This window comes from Panthera tigris, chromosome B2 (genome assembly GCF_018350195.1).
Source record: "Panthera tigris isolate Pti1 chromosome B2, P.tigris_Pti1_mat1.1, whole genome shotgun sequence".
In the NCBI taxonomy this organism is placed as follows: Eukaryota; Metazoa; Chordata; class Mammalia; order Carnivora; family Felidae; genus Panthera; species Panthera tigris.
Genome location: NC_056664.1, coordinates 46,949,712 through 46,972,178, shown reverse-complemented (window position 1 = coordinate 46,972,178; position 22,467 = coordinate 46,949,712). Strand labels below are relative to the sequence as shown.

The window sequence follows — 22,467 nt, the reverse complement described above, 5'->3', positions numbered from 1 at the left end:
AACAAACAATCCCTTCTGCTCCCAGTTGCTTCACATCTGGTGCTGTTTCAGCACTTCTTCCCTCAGTGAAAAACACCACCAGCCACGGGTTTCACAACATAGACACCTACCGTAGACACCGTAGACACCAAGGAGACATTCTTGACATGTCTGTCTCAGTATATCCTGTGGCCATGAAATCCTGACACCTTTTCCTCCTAAATACCTGTGGTAATGGTTCGCTTCTCACCAACATCATTACCTACATCAAAGCCAAACTAAACTTGGATCACCTCTTGCCTAGACTATTGCAATACCCTCCCGATTGATTTACAAACAGATGAATAGTCTGCTTAAAACTCTTCAACACTTTGTATGTCATACTGAAGTTTCTTAAGTCAGCATTAAGGACCCAGTCCCTTCCTACTTCTTGAGTCTCTTTCTTCTTGCCGTTCTCTCCTTACTCCAGATATTTCTCCACACATTCCTTAAAAGAGCTAGAAACAGGGTTGAAAGTTGAACTATTATATCCAACATGGTTATCTGGAAAATAAAAGTAAAAAATATATATATAAACTTGCAGTGAAAATTGATGGAAAAAAATCTCTTTCAAAATACGGAGCCCATTTTGGGGCGGGGGTGGTGGTGAAAAATTCAGAAAGCAATTAGATAGATAAAAGACTAATCACCCCCAAAGAGTTTCAAGCTGTTTGGGGCCAATTAGCATAATGAATAACAGTACAGGCTTCAGAATATGACAAAATCTGGATCTGATCATGATGTGGCCACTTAAAACCTATACAACATTTGCTGAGTCCTAACACCTCTGAGCCAGAATTCTCAAAATAAGATAATTCCTATCCTTCACAAAGATTAAGTTATATATATCTACATTTGGCACAACTATCAGTACACCGTTAAATTTTAAATAAACTGTAGGCAATTATTATTAAGAATAAAGTAAGGCTATAATATTATTGCCATATACCAGATAGGAATAACCCTTGTTTAATCAATGCTGAACATAATAAGCATCCCTGGGGCAGAACCTAGACCATATTCCCCCAAGAGCTTTATGGACTCTGATTCCTTGGTGCTCTTCCCTTGGGACCAAGGATAAGTTTCCAGGTAACCAGTCACTCAGGATGGCTGAGTAAAAATAAGCATATATTTACTCCCAAGGAGTCTTGTTTTTTTATTAAAATGATTTCAGTTTGTTTACTTCTCTCAGAATAAACACTTAAAATTGAATCTCCCTTTATCTTTGTAGTTGGGATTCTATGACCTCTGTTGGAATAAGAAAATAATATTTTCTGTATGGCTAAATCAACTTTATACAGACTAGACAAATCCAACTATTGTATTTCTGCCTGCTTGTATTGCAAATGGGAGAACACAGCTTGTGATGCTTACCTCTTCCTTTGCAGTCCTTGAAAGATTTATATTTATGTATATATATATGTATATATATATATATATATACATATATATACACACTCATACATACACACATACACACACAAGTAATTGGAAACCAAATTAAAAAAAATAATGATAAAAGACTAATGAAAGTATTTATTTAAGCATTTAAATTTCCTTTACGAAAAAGATACATGATTTAGTGAAAAAAAAAATAGATTGAAATCAAAATAAGAGCATTCTGGTTTGACATCTAACACTGATTATATTATCTTGAAGATGTAATTTATTTTCCCCGATCCTTAAATTTTTCATATTCAGTGCAAGTTTATCATCTTATCAAAATTCTATGAGTTTATACATATGCATATATAAATATGAAAGGAATGTATATATAGATGTGTGTATCTGTGAAAATGTTTATATGCGCATCTGCGTTCACACCCACAGACATCCTCTGTTTCTAGTATTTAAAATGCCCACATCTTCATTCCTCAATCCAAGACAACTGAGCAGTGGGAACTTTTTAGAAACGCAAATTCTCAGGCCCTACCCCAGAGGTACTGAATCAGGGGTTGTGGGGGAGACACTCCACCATCTGTGTTGCAACCTGCCTTCCAGGTGATTCTGAAGTGCACTAAAATGTGAGAACCACTGCATTCGAACATTCCCAGGGAAGAACCATAGGCTAGAGCTGTAAGCAGAAATGGAGAACCAGTAATTAAAGGGGGAAAAGCAGGATATTCTACAGACAACTTGGGTGAGAAGTGATAGGAACGGTTTAGGGAGACACAGCAGAGGCAGGCACAGGGGAGTGTTCTTTATGGTAGTAGGGAATTGGTATGGCTGTAAAAATACACTGCAGAAGCCGGAGGGGCAAGAATAGAGCTGTAGCCACATGCTCACATGTTAAATCACTGTTCTCATGCAGTCATTTCTGCAATTGTGCTAAGAATTGCTGGATTTAGAACCTTTTTCCTGCAGTGGGTCCCAGAGGAAGATAATGATCCTGTTCTCAGCCATAGCTATCTCTGACCCCTAGTTATTTACTGTAGAAACCTGAGACAGGAAGATTTAAGGCTTCTCAGGTTGATCCTGTGTATCTTTTCCAGAATGTTTTCAATAACCCAAGATTCTTCTAATTCCAGGTTGAATTTCCCCCTCATTGGCAGCTTGGGAATATCTGTGTTCAGGGAAAGGAAGAAAATTCCTGGAGTTTCAATGGGCTAGAGGTAAATTTGACCAGAGAAAGTTGCAGGGGTGAGAATAAGCCTATGAAAACGACAAGGCAAGAACTCAGCATGGACACTCTTCAGGAGGCTTATGGATGCTATGTTGTCATCCAGGACATTACCCTGAGAGGGGAACCCCTGGCTTTGTAACTTCCTGGCCAGTGTGAGGGCCACCAGCTTGCAATAACCTTTTCTGCGATGCTCTGGCAAGGTATAGCCATGGCACATGGTGGCAAACTGATCTGTGAGAGACCAAGAGACTGGGTTTCCCTTGTCATCGCGGACACATACACTGGGGAAGCAAGAGATGAGGTTCACGATGTACCGGAGACACTGTTCATTGCCACCCCGCGACCAAGTCCTGTTGAGAAGATCAGCGTCAGCAACACTCAGGTAAGTCAGTTGTGGGGAAGAACCCATTCTAGAAGAAAACAACATGAGAAGGAACGTGAACTTGGGATCATATGAATACAAACAGCTGCTTCACTTTCTCCACTGATTCAGACTGAGAAACCATTCCAGAGATCGTGCTTAACAAATACCAAAATATTTTCAATGAATTAGAATCTGTCACTTCCCACTTATGAACATCATTTAGGGTTTCATTTCTGATAGGGCAAAATACTCATATCAAATTTAAGTCTTTCCTTTCAAATTTATGCCTATTTCTTATTGTCTTCAGTGTAGATTAGGGCAAGTATTTCATTTTTCTGTAAAACAATTCTGACTTGTTCTTAATTTTTCTTTAATGTTTATTTATTTTGAGAAAGAGACAGATAGAGTGAGAGTAGGGGCAGGTGGAGAGGGAGAGGGAAACACAGAATCAGAATCAGGCTCCAGGCCCTGAGCTATCAGCATAGAGCTTGACATGGGACTTGAACCCACGAACCGTAAGATCATGACCTGAGCTAAAGTTGGATGCCTGACCAACTGAGCCACCCAGGCACCCCAGCCAACTTGTTCTTATAAAGTCCTAAGTCTGTTGACACCCTTCTGAAACCTGAACAACTCCAGATTCTTGGGCCCCTAATCTTTTCCTTGGTTAAAAAAATAAAGTAGTAGTATAAAACTTACATCTTTCTGCATCCATGGCCAGAAGAGAAATACAAATTGCTGAACATTCTAGGAATATATAGATGCTCAAGAAATGCTAGTTTTTCTTACCTTCCCCTGAAAGGTCTGGAAAAATGTCTAAAAGTTCATGGTATTGAGATAAAAAGATAGGAATTGGTACAATTACTAAGGACTGAGATGGGATTACTTAGTTAAGCCTATGGGGCTGGTTTTGCCTCAGAATTTGTTTTCATTCTTGAAGTTATCAATGTCATAAGACCATCCTGTATGTTCATTAAGAGACTGCTAATGCCATTCTTGATATGATCTTTATAAAGTACAAGTTTGTGTTTTCTTTTCATTAGTGGCTCTGCAGTGTTAGCTCACATTTTAGGCATACTACGGGCTCTGGAACTGGGCCAACTGTCAAACCACTAAGCTTGGGTAAAAAATAAATAAATACAAGCAATAACTGGCTTAATAGAATTCTTAATTTAATTTTTGAAGATGAACTTTATTATTTTTTTTAAGTTTATTTATTTTGTGAGAGAGAGCAAGGGAGGGGCAGAGAGAGAGAGAGAGAGAAAAAAAAAAAAAATCCCAAGCAGGCACCACACTGTTAGCATAGAGCCTGAACTCAGGGCTCAATCCCATGAATCGTGAGATCATGACCTGAGCCGAAATCAAGAGTCGGTAGCTTAACCAACTGAGCCAGCCAGATGCCCGGAAAAACAAAGGCTGAGAAGCCTAAGGCAGAGAAGTCACTGTAAATAAAAACATTGCTAAGACCAGTGTTTTAGGAATAGTTGTCTTAGTAGTTACATATATGACCATGTATCTGAAGGGCAGGGTATCCAAATTAAGAGTATATGAAGTTTGATAATGACTTAGGTGCTAAAGACAGTATCTTCCTAATGCAGAAGGGAGCAATTGGTTTAAATTTAAATTAAATTAAATTAAATTTAATTTTAGAGACAGCGAGCATGAGCCCGTGAGCATCTGTGCACGAACACCAGGTGAAGGTGAGGAGGGAAGGGTGGAGGGAGACCGAGAGAGAGAATCTTAAGCAGGCTTCATGCCCAGCATAGCACAGAGCCAGATGTGGGGTTTGATCTTACAACCGTGAGATCATAACCTTAGCTAAAATCAAGAGTTGGACACTTAACCGACTGGGCCACCCAACTGCCTCAGAAGGGAAGCGATTTAAATCAAAATCCGATTTTAAAAGGCCTGACTGGGGATGGAGAAAATTTTTAAATAACATTTCAGGGATATGACAGTAAACAGACTGGGAAACTCTAAAACTCTAAAGGAAAAATAGCCTCGTTTCTTCAGTAAAAAGTAATGTAAGAAATAAAAAAGATGAACGGGGAACCCATATATCAAAAAAAAAAAAACAACAAACCTAAAGAGAGATTAATCAATTGCAATATATGAGCTTTATTTAGGTGCTTATTCAAAACAAACTGCTAAAAGTATTATGATAGTTTGGGAAATGTAACTACTGACTGGTTTAAGGAAATACTGACAAAATTTTAAGATATTGTAGAGCAAAGGGCTGGTGCAGCAGACCTAAGGACTCTATCTTTAGAAAAGCCTGCTTGTGGGGCGCCTGGGTGGCTCAGTCAGCTGAGGGTCTGACTCTTCATTTCGGTTCAGGTCATGATCTCATGGTTTGTGAGATTGAGCCCCATGTTGGGTTCAAGACTGACAGTGCAGAGCCTACTTGGGATTCTCTCTCTCTCTCTCTCTCTCTCTCTCCCTGTCCCGCTCATGTTCTGTCAGTCTCTCTCTCAAAATTAATAAATAAACATTAAAAAAAAAAAAAAAAGGAAGAGAAAGAAAAGCCTGCTTGCCAGGTTGGCCCTTGGCTGGTATCTGGCAATTTGGATTTCTGCCGGTGTCCTGCCATTCCCAGACCTGATAGGAGTTGAAACTCACTGTGCCTGTTTGTAACAGTCAATGTGATTTATGATGAAAACCTGCCTTCCTTCTGGAAGTCTAAAAAATTGGTATGTGCTAGACAGAGGGTGCCTCCAATAGAAATCCTGTATATGTTGTGACAACTTACTGCTGGGGAAATCAAGTGTGTTTTGTGTGACTCCATTGGGGAGGATTCTGGAAAGCTTGTCCCTGGTTTCCTTTGGACTTTGCCAATGCACCTTTTTCTTTGTTGATTTTGCTTTGGAGTGTATGTATGCTGAGTCCTATGGGTCCTCCTAGCCAATTAGTGAGCCTGTGGGTGGTCCTGGGGACCCCTGACACAGAAGTGATATTAGTATAGTGTGTGTGTGTGTGTGTGTGTGTGTGTGTGTGTGTGTGTGTTTTAAATAATCCTTATCTTTTGGAGACATATATTAAAATACTTAAGAATTAATGGGCAAATCTCTGAGGTATTTCCTTCAGAATAATTAGCAGATGGGGTATGGATGAAACAAGATTAGCCATATATTGATGGGAGGTTCGTTATAGTAGTCTCTCAGCCTTTGTATGTACTTGGAAATTTTCATAACTGAAAAAAGTAAAATAAAAGTAAAGTCCAGTTGCTTTATGTGATTTAAAGTGCTCATTCTTCTTTAGGTTTTGTCTTGTTTTGCTCAAAAATTCCTTCACTATACTCCATAGAAGAAAAAGTAACATTCACTGAGGTGGATACTTTTTCAATATATCATGTTTCATTTCTTTACATAGTACATGTAAGGAAGATATTATAGGTTAATTTTCAAAAAGAAGAAATTGATTGAGGCTCAGAAAGATGAAGCAGAAAGGAAAGTAACTAGCAAATGGCACAACAAGGGCTTCCCAGTGAGAAAGACAGAATATAGATACAAAGTAACAAATCTTTTGAAGACTGGATTCTGGAGACAGAATCAGGAATTATTTCCTGGCTCTGCAATTTACTCCTGTGTATTACTTAAACTCTGTTCAAAAAGGGAATTCCACAGTTAAAGGGATCTAGACATAATATACATAAAACATTTAGTGCCTGGCATATAAGAGCTCCACACAAGTCAGTTATTTACCCTTATCCTTGAAACATGAAAAATGAAAAAAAAAAAAAAAAAAAAGCACTTTGGGCTCAGACAACAGAAGCTAGTTAGAATTATCTGCAGGAGGAGCATACAGGAATGATTTTTCTGTGTATACTGTGAAAATACAGGACTCCTGAGTCTGTTTATCACTAGGCACAAAGACTCCGGTTTGATTTTGCAAAAAATTATGAGCAGTCAAGCACAGCAGAAACAATTAAACACACACAGATCCACAGGCGCATACACACACAGACAAATCTAGACCCCGTGGCTCTAATCCAAGGTACCCAAATGTTCCTTAAAAATACCATGTATTCTAGGTACTACTATTTGTACTCCTATATAGTAAGTCCCATCCCACATGTAGAAACTTAGTTTACATACAGGGAACTGGTGTTCGGCAGAGTTGAAAGACGAGAAAAATGAACGGCCTTGAAGGAGGTTAGCTTTACATCTAACTGCTTTGAGTTGGCAACAGCTTTGGAAACATCATATAATTCACTCTGCAGCCCTGTACATGGTAAGAAATAATGAAAAATGTGGGTATTTTATTTGAAAACACAAAAAGGAAATTTGTTGCAGTATTTTTATACTAATTATCATCACCACCACCAGTTTGCCACCTTGCATTATCCTAACCACTATATACTTACATATGAATTATTACAGTTACTCCTTGCCTGATTTTCAAACATTGTGTGGGATTTTCAAATCCCCATCATATTGTTCATCACGATCATGGTCTCCCATTAATATTTCTGATGAGAATATCCCTTAGGAATTTGGAATTGCTTGTGGGATTTTCTTGATTTTTCTGACTTTCCAGACTGATCTTACACTCTTTAAGGTAAGAGAAATTTTATAACTATGAAATTCTACAATCTAATATACAGCTAGAAGTATAAAAGAGCTCAAATTGATTTGGCATGTCATTCTGACTTAAAGACTCTTCCAGCCTCTTGTCCTAGATTCCTGTTACAGAAATATCAACGTATAGGGGCGCCTGGGCAGTTCAGTCAGTTGAGTGTCTGACTTTTGATTTCAACTCAGGTCATGATCTCACAGTTGGGGAGAGGGAGCCACATGTTGGGCTTTGCACTGACAGTGTGGAGCCTGCTTGGGATTCCCTCCCTCCCTTTCTCTCTGCTCCTCCCCCACTCATGCTAGCTCTCTTTCTCTCTCTCTCAAAATAAATAAATAAACTTAAAAAAATATATCCTCAATAACAAATCCCCTCCCCCAAAAGGAGTATCAAGGTATAAACTATACTCCTAAGGTATAAACGTAGGAGTATCAAGGTATAAACTTACTTGTATCCTACACATTTATCACAGCTATACTATATTATCTATAAATCTTTATTTAGTACTTGTCATATGTAAAGCCCTATGCTGGGCACTGTGTCACAGTGAGACAAGAATGGTACTGTCTCTGTTCATCAACGATGAAGCTCATTGCATGGAATGTTAGCTTCTGTTTACTGAGAACTGACTTGCTCTCCTTTTCCAAAATCCTGTTGGCTCTCTCCTTTCCAGTCTGGGTCTTCATTAGTCGGATCCCCTCGAAATTGACTTTCCCACTTCCACCCATATCTAATGGCTTTTTCCCTCCTTCCAGTAAGTCACTTCTTGAAGAATACATAAATGCAGGAATGGAAAGCCATGTTGAACACAGTCTGGTATCAGAGCCTTGGCTTCTCCCTCAGGGAGTTAAGTCTAAGAAAAGATAAGCAGGTCTTCAAGTTAATGCTATTAAAAATTATAGATGCTGTGGCTAGAATCCCATAGAATAGCCCCAAATTACATCTAAGTAATTCAAAAGACTATGAGGAAAAAAAACAGCTTGTGCTAACCAAGGGTATGGTAGTTCAAACAGAATTTCTTTTTCCTAAATTAGACTGAACTAATTCTTTATGAAATTTAGACTAACATTTCTTTGAAAAACCTTTTTAAATTATAAGATGCAGCAGAGAAAACGATATAACAAATGCTTAGCTTAATGATTATTTTAAGTACTACTAATGCCACAAAGAAATTTACTTACCCCCTTCTATTTAATACTCTCCCAATCACAATTCCCTCACTCTCCTCTAATAATAACCATTATCATTTTTATGACAATCACATCCTTGTTGTAAGTTTTACTATGCAAATGTGAGTCCTTAAACACTCTTAGATTTTGTCCACTTTTTGTCTGGTAAATAATTTACAGATTTTCTTTCAGTGCCTAGCTCTCCTACACCCACCTTTAAAAATTCTTTCAATTTATTTGTAAAGAATCCAGTTTGCTGGGTAGAATTTCCATAGTTTGGATTCTGCTGATTATCCTTCCATGGTATTGTTGACCATGTCCTTCTGTCCATTGTATAGACTACCATTTTAACAAATGATTTTCTCCTTTCCCACAGAAGGAACTTTCACTAATTGTCCTGCCTTCATCCATCCTACCTCCTTCGAAAGGCAGGAGTTGTTCATTGGGTAAGACAGAACTCAGGCCATTTAACCACAGTTGATTGGAGTATAGTAACAGTGGGCAGGCTTCTGCAACTTTTAGCTCATGTCAACAAACTCTCTCATGTGCATGCAGCTAGTAGTGAACAAAAGGGCCTGGTCTGTCTGTCTGCTATATACTGCTTTATTCCTGGCCTTTGCAAGGCCAACACAAGGAATTTGGCTCTTTCTAGTAGGTTAGTGGGTTAACCGCCATTTAATATTGTTTATGGATGGCTCTTAGATTAAAAATGACAAAGGCATTCCTGGGCAGAGTGTGCTGTTGCTCTGAACACCCACCACTAAGGTAGCTACGCTGCCTAATGTTTAATCTATCCAGGCAGCCCAACAGTGGCTCTGTGGCATAAGATAAAAGATTGACCATTTCTATGGCAGTAGATAGGCTTCTGAAGTTGTTCATGATTTGGAGATGTTATGGAAGCAGCACTTTTTTAGATGCTTTGATTAAAAATAGATAAAGAGTGGATCCTGAGAAACGTAACAGAAACCCATGGGGGAGGGGAAGGAAAAAAAAAAAAAAAGAGGTTAGTGTGGGAGAGAGCCAAAGCATAAGAGACTGTTAAAAACTGAGAACAAACGGAGGGTTGATGGGGGGTGGGAGGGAGGGGAGGGTGGGTGATGGGTATTGAGGAGGGCACCTTTTGGGATGAGCACTGGGTGTTGTATGGAAACCAATTTGACAATAAATCTCATGAAAAAAAAATATAGATGAAAAAAAATAGATAAAGATACTGATGACTTCTCAGAAGCTATTCAGTATTCTAAAGAGAGGGGCACCTGGTTGGCTCAGTTGGTTAAGCGTCTGACTTCAGCTCAGGTCATGATCTCACAGTTGATTTAAGCCCCGCGTTGGGCTCTGTGCTGACAGCTCAGAACCTGGAGCCTGCTTCAGATTCTGTGTCTCCCTCTGTCTCTGCCCATCCCCTGCTCATGCTCTATCTCTCTCAAAAATAAATAAACATTGAAAAAAATCAATATTCCAAAGAGATTATAGTTCGTACCATAGAAGTCTACAGCCAAGAGGCCACATCAGAAGCTAAAGGTGATGCCTGCACTGATTACATACTAAATGAGGGGCCTTTACCACTCCAGTTATTTTAGGTACTATTAACTTACATCTGTCCCCATCAAACTTCAGGAAAGATGGTTGTGTCAATTTAAATGACCATAACTGACTCATGATTAACAGCTCAGCCTTCTGGAAAAAAATACTGGCAAAAAAAAAAAAAAAAAATACATCCTTCTGGATGTTCTCTTCCTAATGATGGGTTCAGGTGATTTAAGGATAGTAGGCCTATAACACCATAATGTATACAGTTACTGCCATGATTTTTCACACCAAGGAAGAGATACTCATTTTCACATTAAAGTAATAATGATGAGAAAATTTTCCTAGGTTGGCTAAGTGAGTGGTAGAACCATGTCTCACTTCTAACCAGCATAATTGGGGTAAGTCTGTAAAGCTGGGAGACAGTTTAGAACTTCCACTATACGGTCATTTTGAGCACTTCCAAATGGATTTCACAAAACACCCCAAGTCTTTAGGTTATGAATATGCATTAGTCATTGCTTGTAGGTTGAAGGGAGTAGTTAAGATGGCAGAGTAGTAGGGAGGCCCTGGGCTTGCCTTGTCCCTCAAACATAGCTAGATCAACATCAAACCATTGTGGACACCTAGGAAGTCATTGTTTGCAGGTAGATAGAAACTTTTCCTGTGAGAGGGCTTCAGCTATTTGTTGATGAAAAAAAATTACCAGACTTTAAATTTCTAACATGGGGGACCCCGCCTTCCTGTCACATGATCAAGAAACTCATTTTCAATGGAATAGTTAGAAATAGTAACTTTGTTGATTGTATCACCCACCAGTCAGTATGAAAAGTTGAAAAAATGATATACTGAAGCTGAAACTGTCCATCTACACTATTAGAAACTCTTTTTTTTAAATGTTTATTTATTTTTTAGAGAGAGAGTGAGCAGGGAAGGGACAGAGAGAGAATCCCAAGCAGGCTCCATGCTGTTAGTACAGAGCCCGACACGGGGCCTGAACTCATGAACGTTGAGGTGACGCCCTCAGCCAAAACCAAGATTTGGGTGCTTATCTGAGCCACCCAGGTGCCCCCATCACACTGTTGGAAACTCTGAATGTATTTTTGTCTTGGCTAAAAGTTCTTCCACTAGCATTGATAACCATGCAGTTGTCTCCTCAGAGCTCAAATATACTCTTATTTTAATCATGTCAGGATAACCTATGCAGATCAGTTAACTATCTCTTTCTAGAATCATTTGCTTCAGAAAGAAGAGAAGACCTACCTATTGGCTTATACTTAAGTTAGAGTCATTTTAAAAGATTGTGACAGGAAATGATTAAGGGTAATAAATAAAAATATGCTGATATTCATTGATATCCATATTACAGTAACATTGAGGGAAAAAAAAGTCACCTAAAAGCAGCCTCATTTAAATGGCCTCCACATACCCCAATGCCAAGCCGCATTAGGAGTAAAACATGAGTTGTTTTTTTTTTTCACAAAACTGTAGTACATAAATTGTAACTATATAAAATGTATATATGTATATATATATATGAATTTGTATACTTAATATAGGTCATATCTATCTAACATACATGACAAAAATGAGAACAAAAAAGACTGCTTAGACTCACACCTATCTCACCTTGTATTTGGAAAACTTGATCCCAGTTGATAACATCATGTTCTTCCAACAGCCGTCGGTAAGCCCTGATATCCTTGTAGAACACAGCATAGGCATTAGTATAATGGTCCAGGTTATCCATCTCAGCCTAGGATGGAAGACATAATCATAAAAACATAAATATATCCTCTAGGTAACCCAAATCCTAGATAGATTAGATACCATTAGCTGCATATGTCTAGATAATTCCCATTACCAGAGTTAGCCATCTATAAACAATGGCTAGATGGGAATGTGGCTAATATACTGTAGAAAGGGAAGAAACAGAAATTTTGGAACTTTTGCTTGAGAATTCTTGTGGTATTTGGGAAGTGTTAAGATATTTCACATTTTTCTGGGATATTATTTATTTACAAAAATGAAATGCATATAATTTAATGGAGCCGCCTACAAGAATCAAATGGAACTCTCAGAACTTTCCTAGTGTGGTCAGAGCAGCACACCTTTGATCACGTGAGCTTCTCTTTGGTCTTGAGGCAGAACAGGGCAGATGTCATCCTTTTCAACCTTCTTAGATATTTATCCACATGACCCAGAGTCATCGGTCACAAGGAATCATCTAACCAGTGGAAGAACTAGTATGCACAAGTATGTATGCTTCATGCTTCTAGAGATTATGAAACACTAAAGAAGCACTTAACACATTTAGAGTAGTGGTTTTCTATGTCTGATACTCCAAAGCCAGTAAAATTAGAAACTAATGGTGACATGTGTAGCGTGTTAAGCTAACATACATGGCTATGATAGTTATAATATCCCCTTTACCTAATCTTTTCTTTCTAGTTGATGTCAACTCGTATATGTTTTGGCGTTTCAAAACTGTACCTCTTTCTGTCGCCGGGTGATAACAGCTTTGAAGTCTGGCCATGAATCTACTACCACTTCCTTTTGAAAGGGATTCCCACGATTTATGTTCATCACAGCTCCATAAACCTGAGCCAGAGAACCCAGAGAGACAAGCCAATCACATTACTAACTATTCCAGTTACATGTTACAATTTTCACTTCTCTCACTGAAGCCATGAGAAGGGAAATTATAAACATGTACACACACATATATATACAACACGCACAAATACAAACTTTTCTCTTGTTATTTCATCACTGTACATGAAAACTGATAGTCTGTGAAAGCCTATGAAAACACTCCCCAAACTTAGGTTTTTACCATACAGCAGTGAGAAGTACCAAAACAACGGGGAGTCGATGGGTGCTTGGCACATAGGCCATAATAAATACTTACAGAATGCATCAGAATCTGATGTATGGATTTAGGGATTATATATCTTTTAAAAGTTCCACAGATAATTTTGATCCTCAGGTACTTCTGCTGCTTATTATACTCTCTGAAAATAACCTGTTAAATGCAATGACTCCTTCAACCCTGAATTACAATTAAACATCACTGAGGGTAACCCCCTCTCCGAATAAAAGACCCCTGCATTTCAGATTTGATGGAGCAAGGCTCTATAAGCATTCCCGGAGGGTCATAACTATGTCTCATTCATTATTATATCCATGGAGTCTGATACAGTGGATCAACTACTTGTTGACTAAACGGTACTGAATATTCGAATTCCCTTCTGTGGCCTTTCATATTTAGTCTCCACTAAGAATCAAAGATGCCTGCCCTACAAAACAACTTCCATATGTTATGTGTGTTTACAGAGAAGAGAAAGTTGTGGAGACTAAGGAGAGTGAGCTATAGGCTAGTGCTCCTAGCAGCATCTTCATAACAGATAAAAACTGGAAATAATTGGAGTGTCCACCAACAGTGGAAAAAATGAATACATGTTGGCACATTTATACTTTGGATTACAAAAAAAGAAACTTAATGTTGAGCAAAAGAAGGTAGACACCAAAAGATACTTACTGTGATCCAATTTACATTATATTCAAAAACAGACAAAACCAAATTATGGCTTTAGAAGTCAAGATAGTGGTTACTCTTGGGGAACAGGGAAAGGCAGTGTTTGGAAAAGAGCTTTGCAGGGTAAGGAGAAGTCGTGCCTGAAGTAATGTTCTTTCTTGACTGGAGTGCAGGTTATATAGATATTTGTTCTATGGAAATTCATTGAGCTACATAATTATGTACACTTTCTAGTATGTGTTATACTTCAGTGAAAACCAATTTAAATTCTAAGGGCATTGGAACCTACATTTTACCTCTTTCATCACATCTTTATTCAAATCACTCACCTCAATGACAACAACATTATTCAACTGTCTTCTGTCTTACCCAGCCTGGGACCTCACTCAAGTCTTCTCATAGACCATCTCTTTCCAAATTTAGTCTGGCTAATACTAATGTGCAACATGGATCACAGTGAAAATCTGAGAAGTAAAGCCACCTGGAAGGGTCATGCTTGTTTCCTTAATCATTAAATTCTGGGGCTGCTGATCCTACATATATATAGGCATAAGCTTATTAAAATGTCTATTCCCATGAAGACACCATACATCTTTATTCAAAAATGGAACTTAGATGTGCTTGGAATGCTTAGAAGAATAGAAGGGAAAAAACCTTTCCAATATTCAGATTGTGAAAGAAAAAAGGCAACCAACATGACTTGTTTGTAAGAGATTTGCAACCAACTGCAAGATTTCGCATTGGTTGAAAACTAAGAAACAAACTCTTCTAACAGCTGTTCTGTTTAAAGGGTGAGTGTTGAGAGGAGAGGGAAGTAGCTAGGGGAAGTAAGGATGCTGGAGGAATGAACAGTTGGAGTTTGTGGAGAAAATTTGGAGGAATATTTAATCACTGAAATACTATGATGAAGTAGGTGGGGGGATGGGTAAAATAGGTGATGGCACCAGGCCAATAAGGACGGCATTTGTGATGAGCACCGGGTTTTGTATGGAAGTGTGGAATCACTAAATTGTACACCTGAAACTAATATTACACTGTATATTCACTAACTGGAATGTAAACAAAATCTTAACAAAAAGAAAAAAAAATGAGATTATAGAATACAGAGCCATGGCCTCCAAAAAATGGAGGAAGTGTGTACAATAAGACTATTTTTTATCTTTTTTATTCTTTAAAGGCCGCGTGTAACTGAAGGGGTATTTTGAAAGTATGGTCACAGAACCCAAGTCAGGCATTACATAACAATGAAATAATTGAAGTAAGATAAAGAGTGTCAAAGAAAAAGAGACTTTAGTGTATAGAAAACGAGTAATTGAGAGTGCCAAGCTAAGCAGCTATGAAAGAGAAGATTATACAAGGAAGAAGTTGATTTGTGCCTACATGCTTCATTTCTTTAAGTCTTACTTCAAATGGTGTTATGAGAGGCAAACATTAAAAACAAACAAACAAACAAACACCACACAGTTTAGGATCTGATAACTTGGATTTAAATCTGAACTCTAGCACTTAGATATAGGGAAGGCATTTAGTAACATCATCTGTAAAATCATAATGTAAACACCTGCCTATTCAGAGTATTAATATTCTAGAGGGATTAATAAATTTTTATAAAGCTCAAATGAGATAGTGTGAAAGATATTTTGAAAATGATTATATACCATTCAGACCAACTCAACTAATCCGAATTCAGAGGTCTTTAAAAAATAAGATTTGAAAAGGTGGGGATTAAGAAGTAATTATTTTATAATGCTGCCAGTGACCAACCAACAAAAGTTTATTGAGTAACTATTTTGGGCAGAGCCCCATGGCAAGCACTGTATGAACGAGGAGTCCAAAAAAAAAAAAAAAAAAGACAACATGTGCACTTGGGCATCTGGTAGCTAAGTCGCTGTGGGAGAAGCAGTAGATATGAAATCAAAGGAACTAAGAACCGAGATTTAACTTGATTCTTTCCTTGCTTTAACCAACTCCAAAAGTTGGAGTCCAACTTAATTTAAGTTTGGACTCCAACTTAAATCATTTTTAAAATGGATTAATAGACATCTTACAAAGCTGGTGGAAGGATAAAATAAATTGAAACTATCTGTATGCTAAAGTACTGTCCAAATATAATATTTATAATGTAGGGGCCCATTATTTGTCTTGATGATCATAACATCTTAGATGACCCTGTGAAGGTCACCAAAACCTTTTTAGTTCTCTCCGATGAAAGAGTTGGCCAAACATTTATTCACTTTTGTGTCTGCATTCAGAATGGGAAATTTTGAGTCAGATTGTCCATTTGGTACTCTTTTAGTCATAAGATTTCAAATTATCCCTCAGATTTTCTCTACCATGCACAGTTTAAGCATGATTGGTAGGGCAAGATGACTAAATTTAATCAACCCAGTACGGTGCTCCAGATCACTTTTGTTAAAAGTCTAGTGTAAATAAGGATTATCCAGCATGTGTGCTAAAAATACAGCTCCCTAGTCTCCATCCTTAGAAATCCTGATTCATTATATCTCTTCTGGGTTATTAGCATGCCACTCATATTTGCAGTTAAATGCTCTACCACTGAACTATAACCCCCGCCACTCACATTTGAAAACCACTATTGTAGGGCTATCTCCTTGGTCAAGAAACTCAGCCCTCACAGACGATTTCTTTGCATTCTGCATTTTTTTTCTCCAAGTGCTTAAAGTATTTTTAATCTCACATTTATTTGTAATCTTTGATTAATGTCATCTTCCACAGTAGCTCTGAGTTATCAGCAGGCCCTCATGGACTTTGAGAAGACTTCAACAGATAGAGGCTTAATGACCAATAAAGCCACTGAAAAGAAACTTCAAAAATAAAGATCTTGAAGTAATCGGAAAAACTTTATAATGACCCCTGAACCTCAGCTTCATCGTGAACCTAGATTATGTTCTTATGAGCAATACCACTTAATCCATACCCTTGTGCCATTAAAAAAAAAGTTCAGTTCAAAACTCGAGTTTGCTTTAGAAATAATCTAGTCCAGTACCCCCTAAATTTTCCTAGACATCATCTAAAGTGGCTGTCAAGAATATAATTACCTGGGCCGTATCTACAATGCACGGGATCAGTCTCTGGCAGGAGGGGACTGGGAAACAGTATATTTAATAAGGGCTCTAAGAAAGTCTTGACATCAGAAAAATTTGGGAAACAGCTATAAGTCTGACATTATTTCACAGATAAATAAAATAAAGAAATAAAATCAAACTCTTAAATGTGTCATACCTTGAGTGACTCAGGAAAGTGACTCTTCAGCATTTTTTCCAGTATCAGTAATTTGGTAGAACAGTTTAGCACCGACATCTTCTCCAGGGCTCTAGCAATTATTCCACACCTAATTAAAAACTTGAAAGTATAGTTTTAATTTTTGCTTATTACCATCTGAAGCTCCTGAGGAATATCCTTGAAATCCTCTTTTCACCGGGTGTAGTTCGGAATGCTGTGGCTCCCTTTGAAGAGGGAAGGAAACGATGGCAGTGGAATGGGTTCCCACTCAGGGAACACGTGGGAATAGAGAATGTTAATGACCTAATCCTGGAAAGAGGTGAGTATCTACAGTGGGTTAAGTCTTGCTATTATACACATTCTGTGTACACTCAACTCTTCCTTTAAGACACCATAGCAGTTGTGATTTCACATTTGTTTGTGTTTTAATTAAGTCTGTCTCAAGTAGACTGTGAAGGAAGGCAGTGTGGGGGCACCTGGGTGGCTCAATTGGTTGAGCGTCCAACTTCGGCTCAGGTCATGGTCTCATGGGTCATGAGTTGGGAGCACAGAGCCTCTTCTGTCTCCCTCTCTCTCTCTTTCCCCCTTCCTAGCTTGCTCTGTCTCTATCAAAAATAAATACACATTAAAAAAAAAAAAAAGGAAGGAAGGGTTCATGTCTGCTTTGTGCTCCATTGTACCCCCATCACCTACAGGGCCTGGCATATAGTAAAGGGCATTCTAGGTAGTTGCTGAATGATAGGAAGCTCAGAGTAAGAGTCTTAGGGTTAAGTAGGGAAACTTCTTTTTACAATGTGGGGCAAAGACCAGAGAAAGACTTGAGTGGGTCAAGTGTCAGGTGGTTATGAGGAACAGCTTGCATAGAAACATCTAGATTGAAGATGAAGAATCACATGTGAGCAAAGGCTGAGGCTCATTTTATTAGTATTATTTTTATTTAAAAAATTTTTTTAATGTTTATTTTTGAGAGAGGGAGAGAGAGTGACTGAGCAAGCACAAGTGGGGGAAGGGCAGAGAGAGGAGACACAGAATCAGAAGTAGGCTCCAGGCTCTGAGCTGTCAGCACAGAGCCTGAGGCGGGGCTCGAACCCACCAACTGTGAGATCGTGACCTGAGCCGAAGTCAGACACTTAACCGACTGAACCACCCAGGTGCCCCAGTGAGGCTCATTTTAGTGAGATAAAATTAAGGAATGAAAAAAGGGTCTTAATATAATGTATGTAATCCAACCATTCATATACAATTATATTTTCTAGATTTGGGGGCTCCATATCACGTGATTTCTGCGTGCAAGAAAACTTTTTTTTCTCAACATCCCAATCAGGTCTTGACTGAATTAAAAAATATACATATTTTCTGTTTTTCTATATTCAATGTAGTAGAGTTTATCCACTTACTCTTAGCAGTCAGGCACTGGGATGGCAAAGATAATTCAGCTAGACAGGAGAACCTGGTGCTTCTGGGTTGTGGTGGACTGTTCCTGCACAACACATTTCCAGATAGAGAAAGCTACTACTTGATTTCCTTATGTGGCAGCTCTGTGTGACTATAAGATACTCAGAGTTTGATTGTGATTTACTTACAATCCACCATAAAACTCTACATATAGTTTATGTGAGTCTGAACTAGAATCATATTTCTTGTGACCAGGCCCCGTGGGCTCCAGTTAGCTGAGTGGCACACCTGAGGTATTTGTATTCTCTGTGGGAGTCAGAAGAGATACTGAGGGCCAGTACCAGAAAATCAGGCTTCTGGACCATAGCTTAGTACTCATAGCCTGGGTCAATATTAGAAGCTTTGCAGAAACAGTTTCCAGAGCTCAGGTTGAGCAAAAGAAGGAGAAGTTGAGCCATCCTCTCTTCACCCTTGTATCTGCTTGACTTTTCATTCACTCATGCTATCTCTGAGTAAAATTTTAACTTCTTAATAGATCTTCAAGTTAAATATATCACTTTACTGTAATGCAATATTTTTTGAGAAAAGGTGAAATAACATATTTCATAGAGAAACTGATCATGTAGCTCTCATTACATTTGATGTCTAGAGATGTTTTTGTGTCCTGATACACAGCAAAGTAGCTAGTGCAAAGAGTAGGAATTCCAAGTACTTGTTGATGATTTGCTGATTTATTGTCTGGTTTATTCCCCAAAGCATCTAAAACCACTTATACACATAAGTAAAATACATGAAGAAAAATTAACTTTAAATGAACATTCAGGCAAGGGGAAAATAGAGGTATAAAAGTAATATGGGGTCAAGAGTGAGGCCAGTAGGCAAAGCATATGGAGTACAGTTCTCCATATAGAGTTGATCCTCTTTATTTGTGGATTCCATATTTATGAGTTTACCTACTTGCTAAAATTTATCTGTGAACCCCAAAATCAATATTGACAGTGCTTTCACAGTCATTTTTGGTTATGCCCAGAATGGTGAAAAATTTGAATTTCCAATGCCCACATTGTCAGCTGAAGTTGCAGAAACTGACTTTCTGTTCCAACTCTCATACTCTAAACATGTCCTTTATGTGATCTCTTTGTTCCACATTCTTTTGCAGGTTGTGCTTTTTGTTTTGGGAGTTCACTGTTTAAAATGGCCCCAAGCAGAGTACAGTAAGACCTTGGTTTGTGAGCATAATTCATTCTGGAGACATGCTTGTAATCCAAAGCACTTGTATATCAAAGTGAATTTCCCCATAAGAAAGAATAGAAACTCAGATGATTCATTCCACAACCCCAAAATATTCATACAGAAATGATTACAATACTGTAATATAATACAAAACAATAAAGAAGATACAAAATATAAAGCAAAATAAATACATTAACATCCACTTACTTTGCAAACCTTTGTGGCTGGTGTGAAGGAGATAAGAGAGTGGAGGGTTATTGTGTACGACAACTTTCACTATCACTAACAGATGTTGACTACAATACAGTATTAATAAACTTGTCATATACTGTATTTAATGTAACTGGCAATAAGGCAGCAGAGGAAAGGGTCTATATCTGCAGGCAGCCTGACCTAGAATGAAGCAAAGAATTCATAAGCTTCTTATATGGAAAAGTAAAGGACTGTCCATAGGTGCTTTGAAGTAACAAAAAGTATACTAGTACCAGTTGGGGGCATCTTCCAATGTTCTGAAAAATCACTGATTTCTGCCAAACACCACGGCCAGAGACCGAGCATCCAAGCCATGGGAGACGATCACACACAACCCCACAGTGAGCGAGAGAGAGAAGAACCATTGGCTCAGTGGTGATCATGTGACATTTGGGATCCTGTACTACTTGTGTTGCAAGACATCGCTTGTTTATCAACTTAAAATTTATTACAAATGTTTGCTTGTCTTGTGGAATGCTCACAGAACAAGTTACTCACAATCCAAGGTTCTACTGTACTTAGGTGCTGTGTTCCTGAGTGCAAAAAGACTGTGATGTGTCTTACCAAGAAAATACATGCTTTACATATGCTTTCTTCAGGCATGAATTCTAATGTTCTTGATTGTGAGTTCAATGGTAATAAATCAACAATACATATTAATGTCTTTAAACAGAAATACATAAAAACCACATTATGTGTTGGTCTGCTGATGAAAATATTGTGACCAGAGGCTTTCAGGAACCTAATCTTTTATTTTCCCTGGAAGCGATGGTTCAGAACTCACTACGACAGTGTTCCCTGTGTTTATTAAACATAGCTACCACAAATAATGAGAATCAAGTGTACTCGCAGTAGGTGATTTGTACTGTAAGCTTTCGAGCAGCTAACACAAGAGAAACAAATGTGAGTAGTTATGTGATTCAGTTTGTCCATAAAATTATCCATATGCTCTTTACCATAGCATTTGCTTGACTTTTCACTTGTAATATCTCGAAATGAATTTCTCTAAGTTCTACATTATCAAAACCCTCCTTGATCCGGCTTCAATATACCTTTATAGGCTAAGGAACTCTTTCAATCCACAAATTTTGTAGGGTGACAAATACTGGTGATATTAAAATCAGAGAGACATTTCTCCTTTGGGTACACACAGAGAGGGTACTATATTTGTTAATGAAGAAAGAGATTTTTTTAAAGCACTTGTGATCCAATGGTAGTAATTATTTTTCAGACGATAGGTTTTCTGTTTAGAGATTCCTCTCTTATCTGTTTCTCTAGTAGTGCCCCTATCAGTGCAAGTAATTTAATATTTTGCAATGCTTGTTTTCCACATATCAAAATTTACAACAGTAAAACAAAAACAAAAACACCAAAAAACAAAAACATCTTTTCCTGTAAACTTGATTATGATTTATTCCTCCTATATAATGCTGAATTTCACCTTCCCCCTCTATTTCTCCCATTTCTTCTTTCAATTATAATTAATGATTTGGAAACATAATTTTAACGAACAGATGCTTACCTGCTATGGAGAGTTCAGTTTGCATCAGGGTAGTGGTTTCTTTTCCGTAATTGGTGAGTTTATTCTTCAAGCCTACTTCCCTAATTAGTCCTTAGTGGAAAAAGGAGGTAGTGGAAAAAAAGTGTCCACACCTGTAGAAGGGGAGGAGCTTATGGTGTCAGGTGAAAATCATCACACATACAGCATGAGTATTTTTACTCCGTCTCTTTTTTCTATCACATTTAGACTTACAGTGTAGAAACCAGTGGATACTTATCTTGATTTAGAGATGGACATTTTCTAGACACAAAATCTATCTATCTGTTAAGATCCTGTGAAACAGAATAAAAAGGAATGGGACCCAGGTGAAGGGGGTACAGTAAGTAAATGACAGAGAGGCACTGACCCCTTATATATTTTTATCCGTTTTGAAGAAAATGATTTTGCTTCCCTAAACTTCCAAGGCTGACAAAGGGGTAGTCTCTAAAAAGGACACTTGTGGAATTGAGAGTACTTTTGGAAATTTTGATACTTTTACCCTATTCTTTTAAATGAAAAGTCAGAGTTTACTCCCTTCTCTCAAATGGCTGCAATTTCAAGCGCCATATAAAACTTACACGGGCATGTCTTCCCACAGCACAATTCCTGAGCTTTGGGATAATAAATAGTATGAATGTCTCAGTGGTATATGAAGAATGTTTCAATCTGAATGTGGTCGCATGGGAAGATACTGGTTACCAATTTATGTCTTATAAAGTCAAGATTAAATGAGGGGAAAATCAGGGCATTCTTTACTTAAAGATGCTTATTTAAGTAACACAATGGTTGGCTGGTACTTGAAAATGACTGGAGAAGTTGTATTAGATGACAATTACTGGATGTCAAAATCAGACTGTTTTTGATCTGGCTATATTGATAACTTTTTTTCTTTTAAGATATTGACTGATGGCAATATATCTGTTCATGGCTGTAAGGATACTATATAAGTCTAATCTCTTCTAAATATTATCTGAGGAAAATCAATTTAAAAAA

At 37.9% G+C, this 22,467-nt stretch overlaps 1 protein-coding gene across 1 annotated transcript; it reads right to left on the bottom strand.

Annotated features, from left to right (window-relative positions):
* Positions 1 to 2,559: 2,559 nt before the first annotated feature.
* Positions 2,560 to 17,132, bottom strand: GLYATL3 (glycine-N-acyltransferase like 3). The gene is made up of 5 exons (XM_007095552.3): positions 17,055 to 17,132; positions 12,767 to 12,874; positions 11,903 to 12,029; positions 7,100 to 7,226; positions 2,560 to 3,051 (listed from the first exon to the last, which is right to left on the bottom strand). Exons 1-5 carry the CDS (start codon positions 17,130 to 17,132, stop codon positions 2,625 to 2,627), a joined length of 867 nt encoding a protein of 288 aa, XP_007095614.1. The 3' UTR covers positions 2,560 to 2,624.
* Between the last annotated feature and the right edge of the window lie 5,335 nt (positions 17,133 to 22,467).